Here is a 20,061-nt window from a genome sequence, read left to right as displayed (position 1 = left end):
GAGCCTGTGATGGATAAAATGACTTTGCAAGTTACGGATCTTGAGATAAGAGCATTCTGGATTACCTAGGTGGGACCTAGATTCCCGTGACAAGAGTCCTTCTGACAACAGAAGAGGGCCGAGGGTGTGGCATAGCAGTAAACTGCATACTTCAAGCCGAGAGCCGAATTCCCCAACATGGAAATCCAGGGTGGGAAAGAAGACAGGCATATGGAGATGGCCTTGGGAAGTCAGAAGCAGTGACCAGGCACGTGCCAGGAAGCCCTGGGCTACCTAAAGTGAGAAGCGTCACAGAAGGGTCCTCTGGCTACTATTTCTGCTGCCAACATCTTGATTTTAGACTTCTGGACTCCAGAAGTAGATGACAAATTTCTGTTTTTTAAGCCCTCAGCTTGTAGTCATTTGTCTCAGCAGTCACAGAAAACTAACCTACATTTTTAGCTATCCATGGATGGGCCCGTCTCTCCAATAACCACACAGCTTTAACTGTGTTTCACCAGACACCTTGCATAGTCACTAGCACACAACATGTCAGTGTTCGTCAAATGTACACATCCATGTGTCCCAGGAGGCTGATGACAGTGTTAGATGTGTTTCTGGACGCTTCCTATCTGGAGGACAACACTGGTCTAGGCCAGGGAACCACACCTCAGATTCATCTTGAGCTATCACATGGAGCTCAGCCCTCAGATCCAGCGGCTGTATGGCTGTGCCTCACAGGGACCAGGGACCACTGCCTGAACAGACAAATCTAAGACACACTGTAGGACTGGAGACGGGATGAGATACCCATGCAGTAGCTGGCGGCAGACACAACGACCCTCTCCTTGTCCCTTCCCTTTCTGTCTTCCAATGGTCTCGGTATTTGAAATCATTGTGAAACCTTTAGAATTATCAGAACGCTCTGTTTAGTAAATCATCAGGCACTTTGGTGCTTCACAAAGGCTGGTGCATCCTCACACTAGTGCGTAAGCCACTTATCCCTTCTCTCTATTAGATCTTCCGTAGGAAAGCTGGCAAGGCTCAACTGTGTGCTAAGCACTTTTCTCATGGGGTGAATCACACAGAGCTGGAGCACAAGGCGTGGCCCGACCTGCGGAGGATGCACAAGCTCCGTGCCAGCCGCAGCCTTCCTCCCAATGCATCCGAGTGGTCTACACTTACTTCCCCTCTGCTTCATTTAAAATCTTCCTTAAATTGAGCCACAGAATAAATTTTTCAAAGGCCCCATGAAGACCCTGGAATATAACAGTTTTATTACTACTAAGTGAGAAGGCCTTTCCCTGTCCTCGCCCAGTAATGCCATCCCAACTCCATATCCCTAACTCTTTACTGCCGTGAATCAGGTGAGCACTGTGGTAGGCTTGGGTTTCTGTTTGACTTTGAGCTGATGGGACTATCTTCCTAGGACAGGTCTTGGTATTTAGCCGCTTGTCTGCTGTGCATGAACAAACTTTCCCAATGTTACACATTTACAAAATGGCCACTGAAAGCATGCGTTCACCAGAGTGGTCCCTGTGGCAGAGGAGGTTGGGTAAGTAAACAGTGTGGTCTCTGTGGCATAACACGCAGGAAAGTGGAACTATGGGCTTCCCCAGAACATGAACTGTCGTCTAAGATCCTCTCCATAGTGTGGAGGGTGCACGTGGTCACTCGCTTCTGGCTCTGCGCCAGCATATTCATTCCAGCACCTGCTTAGGGAGCAGCAAGATCTCCAAATGAAGCTGACACCCCACTTACTCTTTTAGGGGAGGCTGTCTTTCCTGTCTGCGGCACTTCCTGCCACTTCCTTTGAAAGTCCTCAGTCATAACAGATTTCATCCTTTGAGAATAGATTTGAACTTTGAAAAGAGACAAAAAAAAAAAATTGTCTGGAGCCATGTCTAATGAATAAAGTGGGTGTTCAAATCTCATTACATCATTTTAAGTGAAAAATGAAGCCTGACTATAAAATAATGTGACTGCTTTTCCTACGTGGCCCATAAACCAGTGGCCTGAAAAATAATTCCCACAGAAGCGTTTCAAAAGGCTCTGAGCACTGGACACGTGACTGGAGTGAGTGCACAGTCCCAGAGAGGCCATTGTGTCAGGGAACAATACTAACTGGGATGTGGAAGCTCAAATATGTTTGTTAAAAGAGAAGTCTGATTGCTTATGCTCTTGAGAAGTGGGGAGAAGTTATTCTCCTGGAGACACTGAAACTGGTCCTTCTCTTCTGAATAGCCTTGTCCGCTTTGACAGAAAGTGGCTGAGAACAATGCCCTCACCTGCAGCAAGCCTTCGACAGCCTTACTCCCTTAAAGACAGACACATACAGTACCACGCTCCAGGCGGGCCCTGCACTGCTACAGACATCGCTTTCCCTCAGCATCACCTCTTAGCACACCTGGATGATTGCTCTGGCTTACCACAATACCCCATCCATCAGGAAAGCCCTTGGGAATGAAGACGTCACCACTGTGGCTCTAATGTGTAAGCGGTGTGAACACCACCATGCTGCACTCTGGATCTTGAGAGTCCCCAAAGTCCCATGTGCTAACAGCTTGGTCCCCAACATGGTATTTGGGCAAAGAAGTAGAACCTTCGAGAGGACGGGCCCCGAGGAGAGGGCAGGCCTCTCTCCTCAGAAGCTTGTGGACTCCAGCCTCTTTCTGCCTCTCTCTGCTGCTCTAGCGCATGTACCATGTGCTCCCCTTAAGCTGTCTTACCACAGAGCCTGCCAGCAGTGAGCGTGCCTGGCTTCAGACAGGAACCTCTAAAACCTTTAGTCAAAATAAACCTCGTTGCTTTATAAGCAGCCCAGGCAAGTGAGCCGAGCAGGCCAGCAGTCCCCTGAGTCTATAAGGGAACATGGACCCACAGCCTGCAAAGGCAACCCCTTCTTCCTATCCCCACTTCTTATCAAAGGCTTCTAAAAGGGTGCGGGGGTGGTGCTCGATGCTGTTTGCTATGCAAAGGGGTTGGGGGGGGAAGTTCCTCGCAGAGGGCGGGACCAGGGTTCCCCATGAGCCCACCCTTGACCAGGACAGGGAATCGGTGTCCCTTGCCAGCAGAGTGAACACGTCTATGGCCGACACTGCTCAGCACATATCTACATTCAACTGCACAACACTCTTCCTTCTCTCCCAACCTACCGACACTATTCTACCCACCTACCTATACACACATATGTGGCTATACAGTTACGCTCTTACACACATTAGTTACTGAATGCTACACTTGAGGGGCTTTCCACAACACCAGACACCTAGAGACTGGAGACACTGATCTGACTGCACTGCTGGAAGCGTCTGGGCTACTTGCCCTGGGGTGGGAGTCGGGGTAGTGTAACAGTGGGTAAGGTGATCTACATGGACAACAAAGCAATGGATCGAGGCAGGGATTTGAATTTTCCCTTCTCTCTCTTAAGTTCTACAGGCACTTTAGCTAACCACATGCCTAATACACTGGGTAACATGTGTTAGAGGACATGTGTCCTTTGGAGGACATGAGTTAGGCTTAGTTCTGGGCCCAGGACACTGTTGGGACTTTAAGAGGTAGGCCTACTAGTATTTAGTAGGTTGGTGCCCTTGAGTGGGACAGTGGGAGTCCAGCCACAACCTTTGCACTAGGCCATAAACAGCATGCACTTCCTCGACTATATACCAGAGAACCCACTATGACATACTGTGCTACTACAGAGCCACTGCAATGGGGCCAACAGTCCACCATTGAAAATTCGAGCTAAATAAACCTTTCCTCCCCTGAAGCTGACTCCACTCAGGAGTTTGCTGCTATAATGGAAAGATGGTTCATATGCACATCTCTTTCCGCTGCCTACGACCCAAACATGGGTTAGAGCAAGCGGGGTGCTTGGGGAAACATCTGCAATCAGGTGGGCAAGCCCAACCTCATGCATGAGCAGGATGGCAAAGCCACGAGACCACAGGAGGCTGGGCCCAACCTGCTTGCACCCACCATTCCAAGAAAGAAAAACTCCTATCTTCTTTAAGTCATGTCTATTTGTTTATTGAGTCTCTTACCATAGCCTAACCTATATGGTCATACAAATTATTTGGATCACCATATAGACTGCATAGTATACACAAAGTTCACTTTGGGGGCCACCTCAGAGTATCTATCTCCAGAGCAGCCAAACTGGGCTACAGTGGGAGGGTCAAGCATTGTTGGAACAATCAAAGAGATTTCAAACATAAGGCAGGCAGAAAGTCCCAAAGCCATCATGTTCCAATTAACCCATGTTAAATTACAGTCCATGGGCTTCCCATATGTGCAGCGCAGGGTAACAGCAAGTTTGCAATGTAGTTACAGCACAGAAGTAATTCCCTTGCCAGAATTTAGCTAACTTACACACACACACACACACACACACACACACACACACACACACACACACTGAGGAAGAGGGAGAGGTCAACAACATGGGCAGTTCTGCCATCATATTACTCACAGACCACAGGCCCTCACTCAGCCCTGCTCCCTACACAGCTCTGAATATACTGAATTAAGTGTTTTCTACGTATCTGTGCAAAGGACTGAAGAGCAATTTGGCTATACCCCAGTGTCACCTTCCACCCTAATGTGGAACACACACTAGAGTACAGCATAACTTCCCATACGATCTGGATGTGGGCTACTGTCCCCACTGACCCCTGCGAGGCCTCAGATCTGGTCCTCAGATTATAGGCATCTAGTTCAGTTTCCACTTTTTAATAGGAACCATCAAGAGAAAGAAAGCTTCTCTTGTGGATTTTAATCCTTCTTTCACACTATGATTCCAAAATTAGTTTTGACTCAATCCAGGAGTGGTGAACATGGCCTCACTCCAGGTGCCCATGGCCTTCCTGTTTAAAGTCACTTAGACTGGCTGTGCTTCTCAGCCACCGGAGTGGGAGCCTGGCATTTACAACACTGTCCTGAGAATGCATCTCTGAAAGTAACGTGTGAGCCCACTGAGTCTAGTAGGGCACGGATATCAAGTCAAAAGGGGCTTCTGCTGCTCCCCCATGACCCCACCCACTGTAACCTGGAAGGAAAACACATTTTGTGCTGAGCCACTTTTCTTCAGTCCGGCGGAACACAAATTCGAGTATTCCTTAAGCTATGCCGGGTATCCTGCAGGAAAACGGATCTCACATCCCATGTGACATTAGAGAGTGGGAAAGGAAGAAGTCAGCTAAATTTGGGAAGATAGTTCTCTATGTCGTAGCCATACACACTCAATGTCATTGTGTTGGAATTCACCAAAGTTGTTCTATCTGGGGTCCTCTTGTAAATGCATAGAACTCATCTGAACATCAGGGCTCTGGAAGTCCATCCACACTGCCAAATCCAGTGTCCTCCACCACTGAATGAGGATGTCATCACAACTCCTGGAGCCACTTTCTCTGACATATACTCACTTGTGTTTATGGCTTGCCTTTTGTTGTTATGAGACAACGTCCCACTTAGGTATCCATGCTGGCCTTGAACTTAAAGGCTTCTTGTCTTAGCCTCCTGACTGCTGAGATTATGGGCCTGTGCCGCTGTGCCCCATGACATATACTTATTTATAGAAAAGATCAACCGTATGAAATATCAGAAGGCCAAAGTCCCAGTTCCAACACCGCTGAGAAGCGGGACAAGTGAGGCAAGTTTCATGACCACAGTTCATGGTTTAAGAAATGCACCTGGCATAGCCTTCTCCAGTTCTAGGCTGGGGAGTACAGTTGCCACTTTTCAAGAAAACTTCTCTTTGGTACAGATAGAGACCATTATAGAAAAACCACAACCAATCAAATCCCAATGCTGCGGAGCCCGGTTCCAATGGACAAATATTCAACACAATTCCTGCACCTAAGGCTAAGAGATCATGCAGAAGGTGGAAAGGAGATGTGGTTAGAGCAACAGGATTAGGATTAGGAAGTTTGATGTGAGATTGTGTTCCCTAGAAGCATCAGAAGCTACACCCAAAAGTCTCACCAACGTGACTGCCTAAATATAAGTGGAATGAGACTACAACAAACGTGCTGAAGTGCATGAGGAAAGTTTGACCCTATGCAAAGCACTACAGGCAACTGAGGGATGCTGACAGTGGGGGAAATAGGAAAGGGCACATCAAGGGGTTATTCAATACCAATGGTCAGCCCTGAGAAGATATGTTCAAGTAACATTATACAGGCTTAGCAGGTTGTGTGTGTGTGTGTGTGTGTGTGCACATGCACATGTGTATGTAACAGCAATTAATGAAGAAAGAGGCCATGCATTTGAGAGAGAAAGGAGGAGTGTGGAAGGGCTTGGAGGAAGGAAAGGGAAGGGGGAAATGATGTAATTATATCATAATCTCACTGGGAGATTGATTATGTTAATCCATTTTCTGTAATTATAGTGAAATGCTTAAAGTGAATACAGGGAAAGAGATTGGGTTAGAACAGTTTTGCAGATGGACAGTCGGGCAAGTTCTCATTCCCATTTCACTGCGGCTCACAGGGCTGTCTGTCTGGGTTGGCTCCTTTTCCGTCACTTAACACAAGCTAAGGTCAACTGAAAGGAGACTAAATTAAGAAAAATGTCCCAGTAAGACCGGGCTGTAAACAAGCTTGTAGGACATTTTCTTGTGATCGATGGGGGAGGGTCCAGCCCACTGTGGGTGGTACCATCCCTAGGCTGAGCAAACCTCGGGAAACAAGCTATACCCCTCCATGGCCTCTGTACCAGCTCCTACCTCCAGGTTCCTGCCTTGCTTGAGTCTCTTCCTTGATTTCCTTCTATGATGAGCAATGCTGTGGAAGTGTTAGTCAGATATATCGCTCCCTCCCCAAGTCACTGCCACAAAAACCCCAACTGCAACCAACACCCTTCGTGGTCATTTCTATCCTGAGGACAGCAGCTGAGAAAAGCCTTCTCCATTATTCTCCACCAAAGGTCCTTCACAGACCCTGAAAACGTACCACACTAGATGGTGATTTTTAAACATGGGCAAGGAGCTCCCCATATATGAGCTCAGCTCTGAATCAGGTGAAGTCAGACTATGACTGGGAAAATGGCCAAGTGCTCCAGGGAGCTCCGGGGAGAGTGGATGGGGCAGTTCAATCTTCCCTGCCTCGCTCTCTTACACATGTGTGGCTGGACCTATGTGTAGCGCACTTTCCTGTATGTGTGAGAGCTGGAATGCTTCACGACACAACCAGGGACGACCTTTTAGTACCTTACCCCCACCCCCCAAAAATGCACTACCACAAAACTACCATATTTCTACGCTGATCTCTAAAGGGCCCATTTATTTATCCTACGAGTCTTGTTTTCTAACAAAGCCCCCAGTGTCTCCCTTCTTCCCCTACTAAGATGGTATATAAGCCAGAAATTGCAACTGTCTTGTCAGAACTTGGGTCCTCTTAAAGAGGAACAGTGATCCTAACCACTGGGTCATCTCCCAGCCTCCTTTTTAGTCTTTAATGCTGTAGCAATAGACCACATTAAAGAAGAAAGGGCTATTCATTTATTTTTAGAGAGAACACTTGTTAAACTGAGGAAGAGAATTTCTAAAAACAAACAAACAACCTCAATAAAGTCTTATGTGACCAGGGGTTGGAGACACGGCTCAGTGGTGCAGTGCTTGACTAATTCTGGTGAGGACCTAGGACCAACGTTGAAGGATAAGAAACACAAACCAAAAAAAGCACATATGTAGCAAAGACTATTCATAACAAAGTGCCAGTCTCTAAGGGTTACTCCTGCCCACCCTTCCTGCTGCTCTCCTCTCCTGAGAGGTGGGTGCACGTCCTCTCAGGCCACGGCCTCAGTTCCCATGCTAAGGAGAGAGCTGACAAAAGGCTGCAGGGCAAGCATCAGGACCAGAGTCCCATTAGCAGAGATTCCCCAAGGTGAGCTTGCAATCCCAGTGCTGGAGAAGCAGAAACAGGAAGAACCCTGGGGCTCCCAGGCCAGCCAACCTTGATGGCTCATCAGGTTCCAGCCTACATCAAAAACTGAGTGGATGGTACCTGAAGAGCACCTGAGGTTGTCTCTGATCTCTGCATGCATGTACACACATGTATCCAGATAAACACACACACACATGCACACACACACATACACACAACCCACACACATGCACACACACACATACACACAATCCACACACATGCACACACACATACACATACATACACACACACACACACACACACACACACACACACACACACTGAGAGAGTGGGGGAAGGGGAGGGGAGGAAAGAGACAGAGACAGAAAGAGTCCAGTCAGTTCAGCCTCATGTTTTTCAAGTCAAGAATCCCTTCTCTTTAATAATTCTGCTTTTTTTCTATTTTATTTTATTTTTATTTTTAATAATTTTTTAAATCTCTTCTGGTCAACCCTTCCCAGAAGCCAAGATATCCTAAGTAAAATAAGACATTATCTTCTTCAGCCTGGTATTTAATGCTGATTCAAAATCAGAAAGTACGAACTACTGAAGATTCAATCAAAAGTTGCTGATAACTAAGAATAATTAAGAAGCAGGAAGTTATTAAACTTTTTAAACGGGTAGTCTGTAACAAAGTGACTCAAAGATGTCTCTCTGCTAAGCCAGGCCTACCCTAAAGGTACAGCACAGCTTACCGGGGCTCACTGGCTAGCCAGATGTGCTCTCGCTGGCTAGCCAGACATGTGTGCGGAGTTCCAGGCCAGTGAGAGGACCTTGTGTCAAGGAAAAATATAGATGGTGCACAAGGAACAACATTCTGGTCTCTAAACACAGACATGTGCATATACATGTAGGCCCACCTGCACACACAGACATACGCGCCCACCCACATAAACACAGGCCAAAACAGATGTAGTCATCCCGAGTGGAAGACAACAGAGTTCTCAAGTTCTGGCTGACGTGATCGGTGATCATAGGAGCCTTCATGTCTGGGTCAGTACATTTCAGGCCCATTTTGGTATCCAGCCTGCTCAGACAGCTCTTTCCTGAGTGTACAGATTGTGGACAAGAAGCCCATTTACATGGTTTGGCTTTGTATCTGTGCTGGCAACATTGTCTACATTGGTGATTGACCATTCAGGGCAACCAGACAAGGAGTCATCAAACACACTACCTTTGGTCCACATTACTGTAGTCACAGTCTGAATTTTCTAGTCACCAGGTCCACACCCCTGGGTTTAATCAATCAAGGGCTGATAATATTCAGAAAGAACAAAAATAATGAAATAAAATATAATACAGAAGCCAGTGAGATAGCTTAGCAGGTAAGAGCATTTGCTGCTAAGCCTGAGTCCACAAGATCCACACGGTAGGAAAGAACCAAATCGCACAGTTGTCCCCACCTCCACAAGCCTCGCTGTGACACATGTACCCACATACATGCACATACACAAATAAACATTAAAAAGTAAGATGAGACAAATGTGAACACCTACATTGTATTCTCACACAGCACAGCATCTATGCCGTATTTAGTTTTCTAATATAGAGATGATTTAAGGTAAATGCGTGGATTATAAGCATCTCATCTTACAGGACCCTCACTATACAAAAACAAATTCGAGAGACTAGCAATAGTGAAGCAGTTTTTAATAGACCATTCTGCAGACAGAGACATCAGCATTTAGAAAAGGCAAAAATGGCTGGCGTGCTGATTTGGCACAAGTTAGTGTTTTCTCAAGTTCTTGATCATGTCCTATTCTCTTTTTTCCCCATAGCCCAATACTCCAGAGAGGTCCAGTCTTCAGTTCTTCTAGCACACCTGCCTTCCCAAATTCCCTGTTCTCCAGGTTCAGAACGCAAGCCTTACTTGGTGGTGTGTACTCTGGGGCCTGAGATACCCCCCTTTCTAATTATGGCACAGTCGAGGTGCAGCCTGCCTGCAACTTCTCAGCTTTCAGAGTGTTCAGACAAGCAGATGCCAGCTAGCAGCTAGCAGGGAGAGGCTCGGGTCCCCTGCTTTTATCCGCCACTCTCTGATGAGCTCTAACTGCACCTCATGCTGAAAACAGACCATGACAATTTATTTCTTACAGACTTAATCTTTTACAGAATTTGCTAACTGCAGAGGCCCTGGACTGATACCCCTTGAGTATACCAAGGAAAGGCCTTCGTGTAAAATGCAGTCCTGTCTTAAGCTTAGTCTCCAATGGGCGCATATGACCTGCAAACATAAATTCACTGGAACTGCATTAATCTACTCTAGTGGTATCTATGAGAAAGGAGCCGTTGCTTTGTGAAGATCTGATCTTAAGGGACTCACACACTTACACCCCTGGGGAGGAGCAATGTTTAAGAGAGTCAGAGCAGCAGGCTGGGAACAAATGGCTAGGGCAGGGCTAGGGTGTAAGTACGGCGGGCCATCTGTGATGGTGGGAAGGATCAGTGGCGTGATCAAGACAAGAAATGAGACAGTTAAGCCCAAAGTCGGCCAAATGCAGGGCATAGGTGAAGGCCCACAACAGTGCTACACAGAATGAGCAAGCAGAGCCACCCTCCCTGAAGGGCGGTTCAGCAGAGAGGCGGAAGCAGCAGGGGTTAGACGGCAGTAAGGAGGCAGTGGACAGTGTGCAAATACTGGAACTATTAGAGTCTGGCCAAATTGGGAAGAGCAACAGACTAAAGCCTGATGATGTTTAGTAACTTTTTGTTGTTGTCTTAACTCTTTCCTTCTCACTGCACAGTACTCCCAAAGTGACAGACATCCATTTGAACCCTAAAACTCACACTATGCCAAAAGCTCCTAAGGACAAGGCTCCCTCCTGACTGGGAGCCTCCGTTCCCCCACCCAGTCTCTGTACTGGGAATAGGCCAGGGAACTGCTGAATGAGGCCCCTGTGAGCAAGGCTGGAGTTGAAGGGATCCTCCCCACAGAGTTGATCGGCCTCTCTCCCACATGGAGAGCTGTGGTAGTCAGCACATTCGGGGGCATACTGATACAAGTCCCGACTTCTTTCTCTGTAAATGTCTGACCCATCCAGGAAAGTCTACAGAGCTCAGTTTAGATCCTGAAAACTGGGAAAAGAAGGTCTTGCAATTTAAGAGTCCCTTAATTTTCAGAAGCCACTCAAGTGATACTGGCAGGTCTGTGTTGGATTCAATGTTCCCGTTATAGTTTTGGTAAATTCTTTAACCTGCCCAGGCTTTTTAGTACTCTAGTCGGTGACTTTAAAGTACCCACAATAGTGTCTTCCTTATAGGGCTTCAAGAGGGTTCAAGAGGGTTCTTGAGACACACCAGTGAAATGTTTGTCACGGTGCTTGGCAAGGCAGCTTGAAATAAGTTGAAATACAAGTAATTGTTGAAGGGAATGGGCCCCAGAGGAGCTGAGAAAAAGTCCAATGTTATTTTAAATATACAAAGAAAACGTGTTCCTTAAAACTTCTTTTAAAATATTTTGTAGAAACAACCAATTCCAAATCCACATTTACAAATCATCAGATTTATAGGAGAAAAAAAAAAAAAGTTTCACCTCTCTAGTGGACCTGCTCAATTAAGACAGTTAACCTCCGTAACCAGGGGGCGGAACCGGGGGCGTTGCATTAATTTCCTGGCCTGTCAGGACCGCTTGCATAAGAGAGCTCTTGGGTATATTGTTATTGCTTTAATGAAAATTCAGGTCCAGCCCCCTTGGTGGAACAGGTCCAGCAGAGACTGGACTTTTCAAAAGCCTGAGCCCAGGCAGCAGGCCCAGCAGGGGAAGAAGCGCCTTTCCCAAGCCAAGCAGAGGGTAGGGAGAGAGGCGTGGCACCTGCCCGCCCAGATCGCTGGCTTAACGCCCCAGGGGGATGACTGCTCGGGTCACCGGCCCTCCCAACGCTTGGCCTCGAGCCAGCGGGAGGTGCTCCAATCCCAGACCAGAATAGCACAGCGCCACGCAGGGTCTGCACGGCGGGCTCACCTTTCCCCGCACTGCCATTGCGAAACTTGGGGTGTGGGGGGACGGGGTGGGCGGGGAGGCTAGTGGGGGTGTGGGGGCGGGGGTACTGCCAAGGTCAAGGGAGCGTGCGCGGGGCGGGGACGGGATGGTGGCGCGCACGGAAGCGCCGGCCCAGAGGAGCCTGCACGTCGCACACGCTCGGCCGGGCCCGCGCGTCCCTTACCCCGTTGGCTGCAGCGATGCGTACGATGAGCTGGATGGCCTCGGTCATGTAGAAGCGGCCGTCCCCGCCCACAACCAGCGTGGCCTCCTGCCTCAGCGCCGGTTCCACCGTGGAGACGATGCTCTGGATGAAATTCTCCGCATAGTTGGCGTTGCTCTGGAAAACCTTCACTCGCTTCCGCAACCCGCTGGTGCCCGGCTTCTGATCCGGGTATGCCTGCGTCTTCACTGTCACGATCTTCACCATAGTGGCGGTTGGCTGCGAGGCGACACTGGCTACAGCTCTGGCTGCTGCAGACGGCTCAGATCCTCTCTGCTCTGGTCCTGGAAACGACGGCCCAGGGCCTGCCCACGGCCCGCCCACTTCGCCAAAGTCCGGCTGCCTGGGAAAGGGAACGGGTCACGGGGTCGAGAGGGGCGGAGTCTCCCCGACTGACACATCTTCTCTACCTGAGCCAATAGTCTATATAAAGAAACTAGCTCTTTAACTGGAGAGCAGAGCTTCATGTAGATATCGATCATAGTGCAAGGACGAAGAGGTCAGCACGTTACTATGATTGGACTAGAGTGTCACGTATACATTCCAGAAGCCGGTCTAAAAATCAGAAATGCCATCCTCTGACTTTTTTTCTCTGCAAGGACAGGCACAACCCCAAAGTTAAATTCAGCTTTCTAATTTTTATGTGTTTGCCGTGGGCCACATGCTACTTCACTAGTGATTGTGGATATACGAAGAACTGATTTGTTTAGTGTATACTTTCTAGATCTTCCAAAAGTACAGGTTTTATTTTTCCATGCGTCTGCTCACAACACTGAAAAATTCCAATATTAAAATCCTTCCTCGCCAGGCAATGGTGGCGCATGCCTTTAATCCCAGAACTTGTGAGGCAGAGACAGGCAGATTTCTGAATTCGAGGCCAGCCTGGTCTACAAAGTGAGTTCCAGGAAATCCAGGGTTACATAGAGAAACCCTGTCTCAAAAAACAAAACAAAACAAAATCCTTCCTCACTTGAGGAAGTTCAACTCAGTTTGGGTCTGAACAAGCCAGGCAGGCTCTTACCAGGATTGACTTGTCTGTCATCCATCGAGTTTGACAACTAGGAAACTTTGAGGGCAGCCTAGATAAACATAGGTACAGCTATAAGGCATCAAAGGATTACTGTGACAGCAACTCAGTGATTGTGAAAACAGCAAGAGCTAAGGCAGCCAAAGAGGATTTGATTATTCGGTAGGAATCTTTTCTTCTGTCTTTCATCGTTTCTTTGATTTGTTAAGAATCTCTGCTTGGCCGGGCAAGGGTGGCACACGCCTTTAACCCCAGCATTTGAGAGGCAGAGGCAGGCAGATTTCTGAGTTCAGGCCAGCCAGAGCAAAGAATCTCTGCTTGACAAATGTGTCATTTTAGTATACCAAGAAAACAAAGACCCTTAAGAAAGTTAACGTCTGTGAGTGTCCATGTTAAACAAATTAAAACCTTTCAAAAAGGATTTCTGCAAGAATGAGTGGGGTTGTGGTGATGACTGTGCCTGTATTCCCATGTGTGTGTGTATATGTGTGTGTGTGTGTGTGCACGCACAGACCTATACAGACTTGAAATAACCCCAGCCTAGTACAGTCCATGTGAAATCCGTATTAGTTGATGTAGTCATCAGACTGTATTTAAAACCTGTCAGGTCTTCAATTATCAGCTCCTCTCTCCAGTTCCAGTACTAGAACATACTGATAACCCATTAATTCAGCTGTATTCATACTTTCACAGTGGCTAATTGGTGTCTCTGGATCAAGCAGGGAGGTTGGCTGACATAGGTAAGTTCTGCCTCAGAACAAATGCTAATCGGTATATGAATATGAAGGTTCTGTGCATACAGCATGACTGGTTATAATCACTGTCATTGAGCTTCTGTGGTAACTATGTGGAAACTGATAGCTGCTCATAATTTCTAATATTTTCCTAAGAGTTTACAGCTTATAGTCATATTTTTGTAAAGTAAGTTGTGTTTTCGAACCCATTAGATGAGAAAATTAAAGGTAGAACAGTGACTGAGAGTATCTGACTCAAAAACAAAAATATAGCATAGAATCCCCCAAGTCTTAGAAACATCTCCTTTAGATTTATATAGTTTACATTAGTGCTTTCACCTAGGTACTAATAAAAAGTACACAACAAATGGTATCAAAGTGCTGGGCTCTGACTCGGAACCCATGCATGCCCTTCCCGCAGTCTTCCCGCAGTCTTTACTGTCTGTGGAAGTGTGATGAAGCTGTTCACTTAAGACTTCTCTCACCTCAGAACATGCAGCAGTTAGCTTCAGCCACAGAGCAAATCCATCTGAAACGTGTTAGCTTAACACAGCCTCCGTGTATTACCCCTCAGGCTGTTGTTTATGCAAGTGTTACAGCTCTGAGGGGAAGGTAGCCCAGTAGTCAGGAGCCAAGGAGTACCAGAGTCACACTGCACAACAAACCTCACACAAGAGACATACGGGGAGAGACACCAGAGGGTGACTGCCTGTGCTCAGGCAAGAAGCAGCAAAAGAACTGAGCAGAGGCGGGCTTCGTGTGTGGGGTTTGTGGGGGCAGGGTTTACCAGGTTGGCGATTTCCAGGGCAGAGGGGGATTGCTGAGATTTCAAGTCCTGAGCTTGGGGTGAGCCCAGGGATTGCTGAGATTTCACGCTCAGGGATTGATGGGTTTTGAAAACCCAGAAGTGAGCTTGGAGTGTTTTTACCCTACAGGTTAACTGAGCCATTATGTGGGTATGAGCAAGACTCAGCCAATCTTGGCTAGATCCAGTGTCTCCTTTACAGTCCCTATGGTCCTGGCCTTCTAGTAATCATTTATGTAAACCCTTTGAATTACTTTTCTAGTGCTGTGTACCAAAGTAACGTGTACACACACACACACACGCACACGCACACGCACACGCACACACACACACACACAGATGATTGAAAATGCCCATTTATTACCTCAAAACTCTTTAAGACAGAACTCTGTCACATTTGGCTGTGTTCCACATTCTCAGCATATGTAAAACAATTGAAATCATGGTCTTGACTGGGCTGGGCAAAGTGTTAAAGGTAAATAAACATAGAGGCCACAGTCTAAATACCCAAAGTCCAATTGCCTGTAGCCATGCAGCCGTATTCCAAACTGCACTCATCCTGATTGCCCTCACCCACGACTAGCTCCAGTCATAAGCAGCACAGAAAAGTCCTCGTCATCATGAGTCAACAAAACCTACCAGCTACAGACAGCTTACAGAGCTGTGCTCGCCATAGAAGGGATGCTGATGTGCGACAGCACTGTGGAGGGAGCCTGTGCTTTATAAGGTGAGCGGGCTTTTGCTTCTTTCTTAGAGAAAGAACTACGTGGTGAACTACTCTGGCAACAATAAACTAAAATTTAAAACTGTTTTGAGCTGATTACTTTAGACACATCTCTTGAGATTGCTGAGCACACTGTTTTCTTGGCATCTGTGGAGCTGAGACCCCCTACTTCTTTGGAAGCTGTAACCCACTCCACTTTGCTACACTGTCCTCACGATTCAAACTTCTAACTTATTCTAAAACACTGGCTTGTGTGTATGGTGCAGACTACAGCACTGCAGCCTGAGGACATCCTTCAGAGGTGGTTCTCTCCTTCCACCATGAGTTCTAGGGGTAGAACTCGGATTATCAGGCTTGGCCCCAGGCCAAAACATACATACATACATACATACATACATACATACATACATACACACATACAACAGTCTGTGTGAACTGTATCACAAAGTCTCAATAGCTACAGTTGCCTCTACACGACCATAACCAGTAAACGCTCAAGCAAGGATGGGCAAAGAGCTGTTGTGTAACAAAACTTTTTCTGGAGAGAGGCAACACACATGTCTACTCACCCTAGATGGGAAGCCTGTGACAGACCATAGCACAGATCCTGGGTCACAGCGATGAGGGGTGGGAAGCCTGTGACAGGCCATAGCACAGATCCTGGGTCACAGCGATGAGGGGTGGGAAGCCTGTGACAGACCATAGTACAGATCCTGTGTCACAGCGATGAGGGGTGGGAAGCCTGTGACAGGCCATAGCACAGATCCTGTGTCACAGCGATGAGGGGTGGGAAGCCTGTGACAGACCATAGTACAGATCCTGGGTCACAGCTCTGAGGGGTGCGGTTTCCCCAGTGGAAGTGTTTTAGCTCTGTAGGGAAAGGTACCGGGGCAGTCTAGAGCCAAGGAGTACCCCAAAGTCACACTGCACAACACCTCACACAGATTTATTGGGAAAGACACAAGAGGGTGGCTGCCTCTGCCCAGAAGAGAAATAGCAAAGAACTGAGCAGGAAGCTGGCTTTATAGAGGGTTTCTTGAAGGCAGAATTTTCCAGAGTGTGTATTTCCAGGGTGGAGATAGGTGGGACTTCAAGTCCTGAGCTTGGGGCGAGTCCGGGGATTGATAAATTTTGAGCTTGGGAATTGAGTTTTTCAGTTCAGGGATTTGTGGGTTTCAAGTCAGGGATTGGTGGGTTTTCAAAACCTGGAAGTGAGGTCAGACTTTCTAACTCTACAGATACCACAAAAGTCCAGATTGGTAAACCAAAGAGTTGAATTGGTGTTATTTACAGGTATATGGGTGAGAGGTTACTTACAGGAGCAGAAATGACAGCAGCTGCATTACCAAAGCCCACCCCAGCCACAGACTTGGAGAGCTTCCTTTCCAGCCAACTCTGATCTAAACGTCTTCCAGCCGGTTTGGCTGGTTTCTGCTTCTTCCAGGTGGCTGGTCTCAGTCTTTGTAGCTTTTGCTCTTCTGAGAGTCTTCATTGCAGCTGGACTCTGGTTACACCGGCAGGGAGGGGCCTAGTGAATCTGGTCAGTTATGAGGTTTTGTTGAAGCTATTGTGAGTAGTTTACCTTCCGGTTTCAGGAGCTTCCCAGCAAGGTGGAATGTTTCAATCTGGGAGGAAACTGTGAAACAAGGGCCTCTAGGTCTCACCCCTAGTTGAGGTCTCACCCCTACTTGCAGCTGACAGAAGGAGAGTCAGTTTTCTTCCAGGATAGCTCTGATAGGGTGCCACACCCAAGAGGTCTGCCTAACACCCTTGTACAAGTTCGACACTAATTGGACTCAGGATGGATAGAGACAGATAGATGGTAAATAAGATATATATCAATAATAATTATAGAAGACTTAAATTTGAGAGAAGGGGACGCCTGAGAGGGTTCAGAGTGGGAGATTAAGCAACATGATGAAAATGTACCGTAATAAATAAATAATAAATAAATAAATAAATAAATAGCCTGTGTGACTAGATTAGATTTACCCACATAATCTCTGTTTTGCTCTGTAATGTAACACGTTCATGGAAGTGATATTCTCACTTACAAGAAGAGAACAGTGAGTTGGAATCTGAAGAGAGCAGCGGTGGGCAGGGGGGTGCTGGGGGATGGAGGGAACTATTCTTGGCATGTGGATCAAGAAGCAAATGAGCTGGTTATTGTGCCTGCATAGACATTTGACATCAAAACCTACATGTTCTTACTCCGTGCTTTGGCATCCAAGCTAACAGTATTTAATCAGCCCAAGGAAGCACAGACTCGGAAGACAAGCACAGAACATAGCACAAAACGAAACAGGAATCAAGGCAGACTCTAAAATGAGCAGGGTGGTGCAGGACTATAACCAAGTGCTCCAGTGAGACAGAGGTGCAGGTACAGTGTAGATAAGAAGCTGAGTTGAGGACAGCATCCTAGGGAAAGTGACATAGAAACCAAGGCTAGACAGATGAGTCGTTTGCAAAGTAAAAGGGAGAATAACATTTTATTTCAGAGCAGGAACTCCAGAGGGGAAAGTCTGAAGAAAGGTGTATGTGAGTTACAAGAACTTACAAGGCAGCCACTGTAACCTGCATAGAACTGGAATGGTGGGCCTGACCACACTGACCTCCTACACAGTGTCAAGTACTATAGTCTTTACATAATAGCAATGAAAGACAAGAAGGATTTTTTTGTTTGTTTTTGTTTTTGTTTTTGTGAGACAGGGTGTCTCTGTATAGCCCTGGCTGTCCTGGAACTCACTTTATAGACCAGGCTGGCCTCAAACTCAGAAATCTGCCTGCCTCTCCCTCCCGAGTGCTGGGATCAAAGGCATGCACCACCACACCCGGCTGACAAGAAGGATTTTTATTGTGGCAAAATCTATACAAAAGTTATCACCTTCAGGACTGGAGAGATAGCCTAGTGGTTAAGAGGGCCCAGGTTCAATTTCTAGCACCCATATGTCATCCCACAACCATCTGTAACTCTAGTCCCAGAGGATCTGATGCCTAGTACCTGGCCTCCACAGGTACTAGGCACACATACATAATATATATATACATACAATCTAAACACTCATAAATACATCCTATTTTTAATCATTTAAGGTATACTTCAGTGGCAGTAAGCAACTTAATGTCTTCTGTGTAGTCATTATCACCATCCATGTTGAGAATTTGGGTGGCTGCTATAACCTGAACTTAGGGATTCTTGTGTGCTGAGGACAAACTCTAGCACTAAGCTACACCTGAATGTCTCTAGAACTTCCTCATCCTCACCAAGTGAGCCTATGCAGTCTCTAATTCCCCATTCTTCCCTGCCCTCCCAGATTGCTCTTGGAAACCACGATTCTCTCTTCTATGAATTTACCCATTCAACTCTCAGAGAATTGGAATCATACATTATTTCTCTTCTTGTCCCTAGTTTATTTCAGTTAGCATAATGCCATCAAGGTTGATCTTTGTTGTAACATGGCAATATACTTTGAAGCAGACAAATACTGTGATCACACTGGGATGTAGAGTAGAGCTCACTGTAGCTACTGTAATGAATAAAAGGAAAAATTAAGTTAAGTGAAACCAGCTAGGCAGGCAGTAAACTGGCAGGACTGTCACTGAAGACAATAGAGATGGCTGAGGTAAATAGAACTCAAGACAGTTTTAGAACAAGTCAACAACACATGGTGGCTTGTAGTGGGTAAGTGAAATGCATGGCATCTCCCAGCAAGTTGGGGTTAGGAATATTAAAAAGACAGAGTTGTAGGTTGCATATTGTATGAATTTGCATTAACTTTTGGACATGTAAACTTTGCACTGTCAGTCATGTACCCGAGGAGAAATGTACCATAGGTGTTAGACACACAGGTCTGAGCTTAGGAAGGAGACTTTGCCACGGGCTATAAGTTTAGTGTATCATCATACAGTATATAAATTACACTTGAGATTTCTGACAGGAGAAAAGGCTTTGTAACGTGTGGAGGCTGGAAGAAAGGTCCACCACCAATCCCAAACAAGCCCAAAGAAACTACAGTTCTTCAAAGTCTCAAAAAGTTAGCTTTTCTACTTCTGGAAGAAAATTTATTTGTTTGTTTATTATTGTGGTATACGTGGGGTGTGTGTGTGTGTGTGTGTACATGTGCACAGAACATTCATGGAGGTCAGAGGACAACTTTAGATGAGGGTCTTCAGGTGCTTTCTACCTTTTTTGACTGAGACAGTGTCTCTCTTTGGCCTAGAACATTGCCAAGTAAGTTAGGCTACCCGGCCAGTGTGCTTCCAGGGATCCAACCTCTCTTTCACCCGACTCACCATTGTTGGGTACCTCATCATGCTACCTCATCAGGTGTCTACATGGGCTCTGGGACCAGCACTTAGGTCTTCACACTTGGCCGTCTTCCAAGCCCCCAAAGACAATTTAATCAGAACCACCAAACCAGAATCCAGAAGAGCAGAACCCACAGAGGCCAGAAGAGGGCATCAGAGCCCTAGAAGTACAGGTCATTGTGGGCTGCCTGACATGAGTGCTGGGAACAGAACCTGAGTCTTCTGCAAAGGACTGTGTGCTCTTCACTGGTGAGCCACTCTCCAATTCTGAGATCTGTATCTCGAGAAAACGTCTAATATGTGGCTTAGGAGTGTGTTTATAGTGGACTTCCCAGATTTCGTTAGCTTCAATCTGTC

General features: G+C 46.7%; 1 protein-coding gene across 1 annotated transcript in view; it reads right to left on the bottom strand.

Annotated features, from left to right (window-relative positions):
- Positions 1-12,430, bottom strand: part of Pgm1 (phosphoglucomutase 1) — a 59,767-nt gene extending 47,337 nt beyond the window's left edge. Inside the window, exon 1 of the mRNA XM_021199891.2 lies at positions 12,068-12,430. Within this exon, the coding sequence (XP_021055550.1) occupies positions 12,068-12,313 (246 nt within the window). The 5' untranslated portion in view covers positions 12,314-12,430. The remainder of the gene's footprint in view (positions 1-12,067) is intronic.
- Positions 12,431-20,061: the final 7,631 nt, after the last annotated feature.

This window comes from Mus pahari, chromosome 6 (genome assembly GCF_900095145.1).
Source record: "Mus pahari chromosome 6, PAHARI_EIJ_v1.1, whole genome shotgun sequence".
Lineage (NCBI taxonomy): Eukaryota > Metazoa > Chordata > Mammalia > Rodentia > Muridae > Mus > Mus pahari.
The sequence above is the reverse complement of the archived record's forward strand: the minus strand, read 5'-3'. Positions and strand labels throughout refer to the sequence as shown.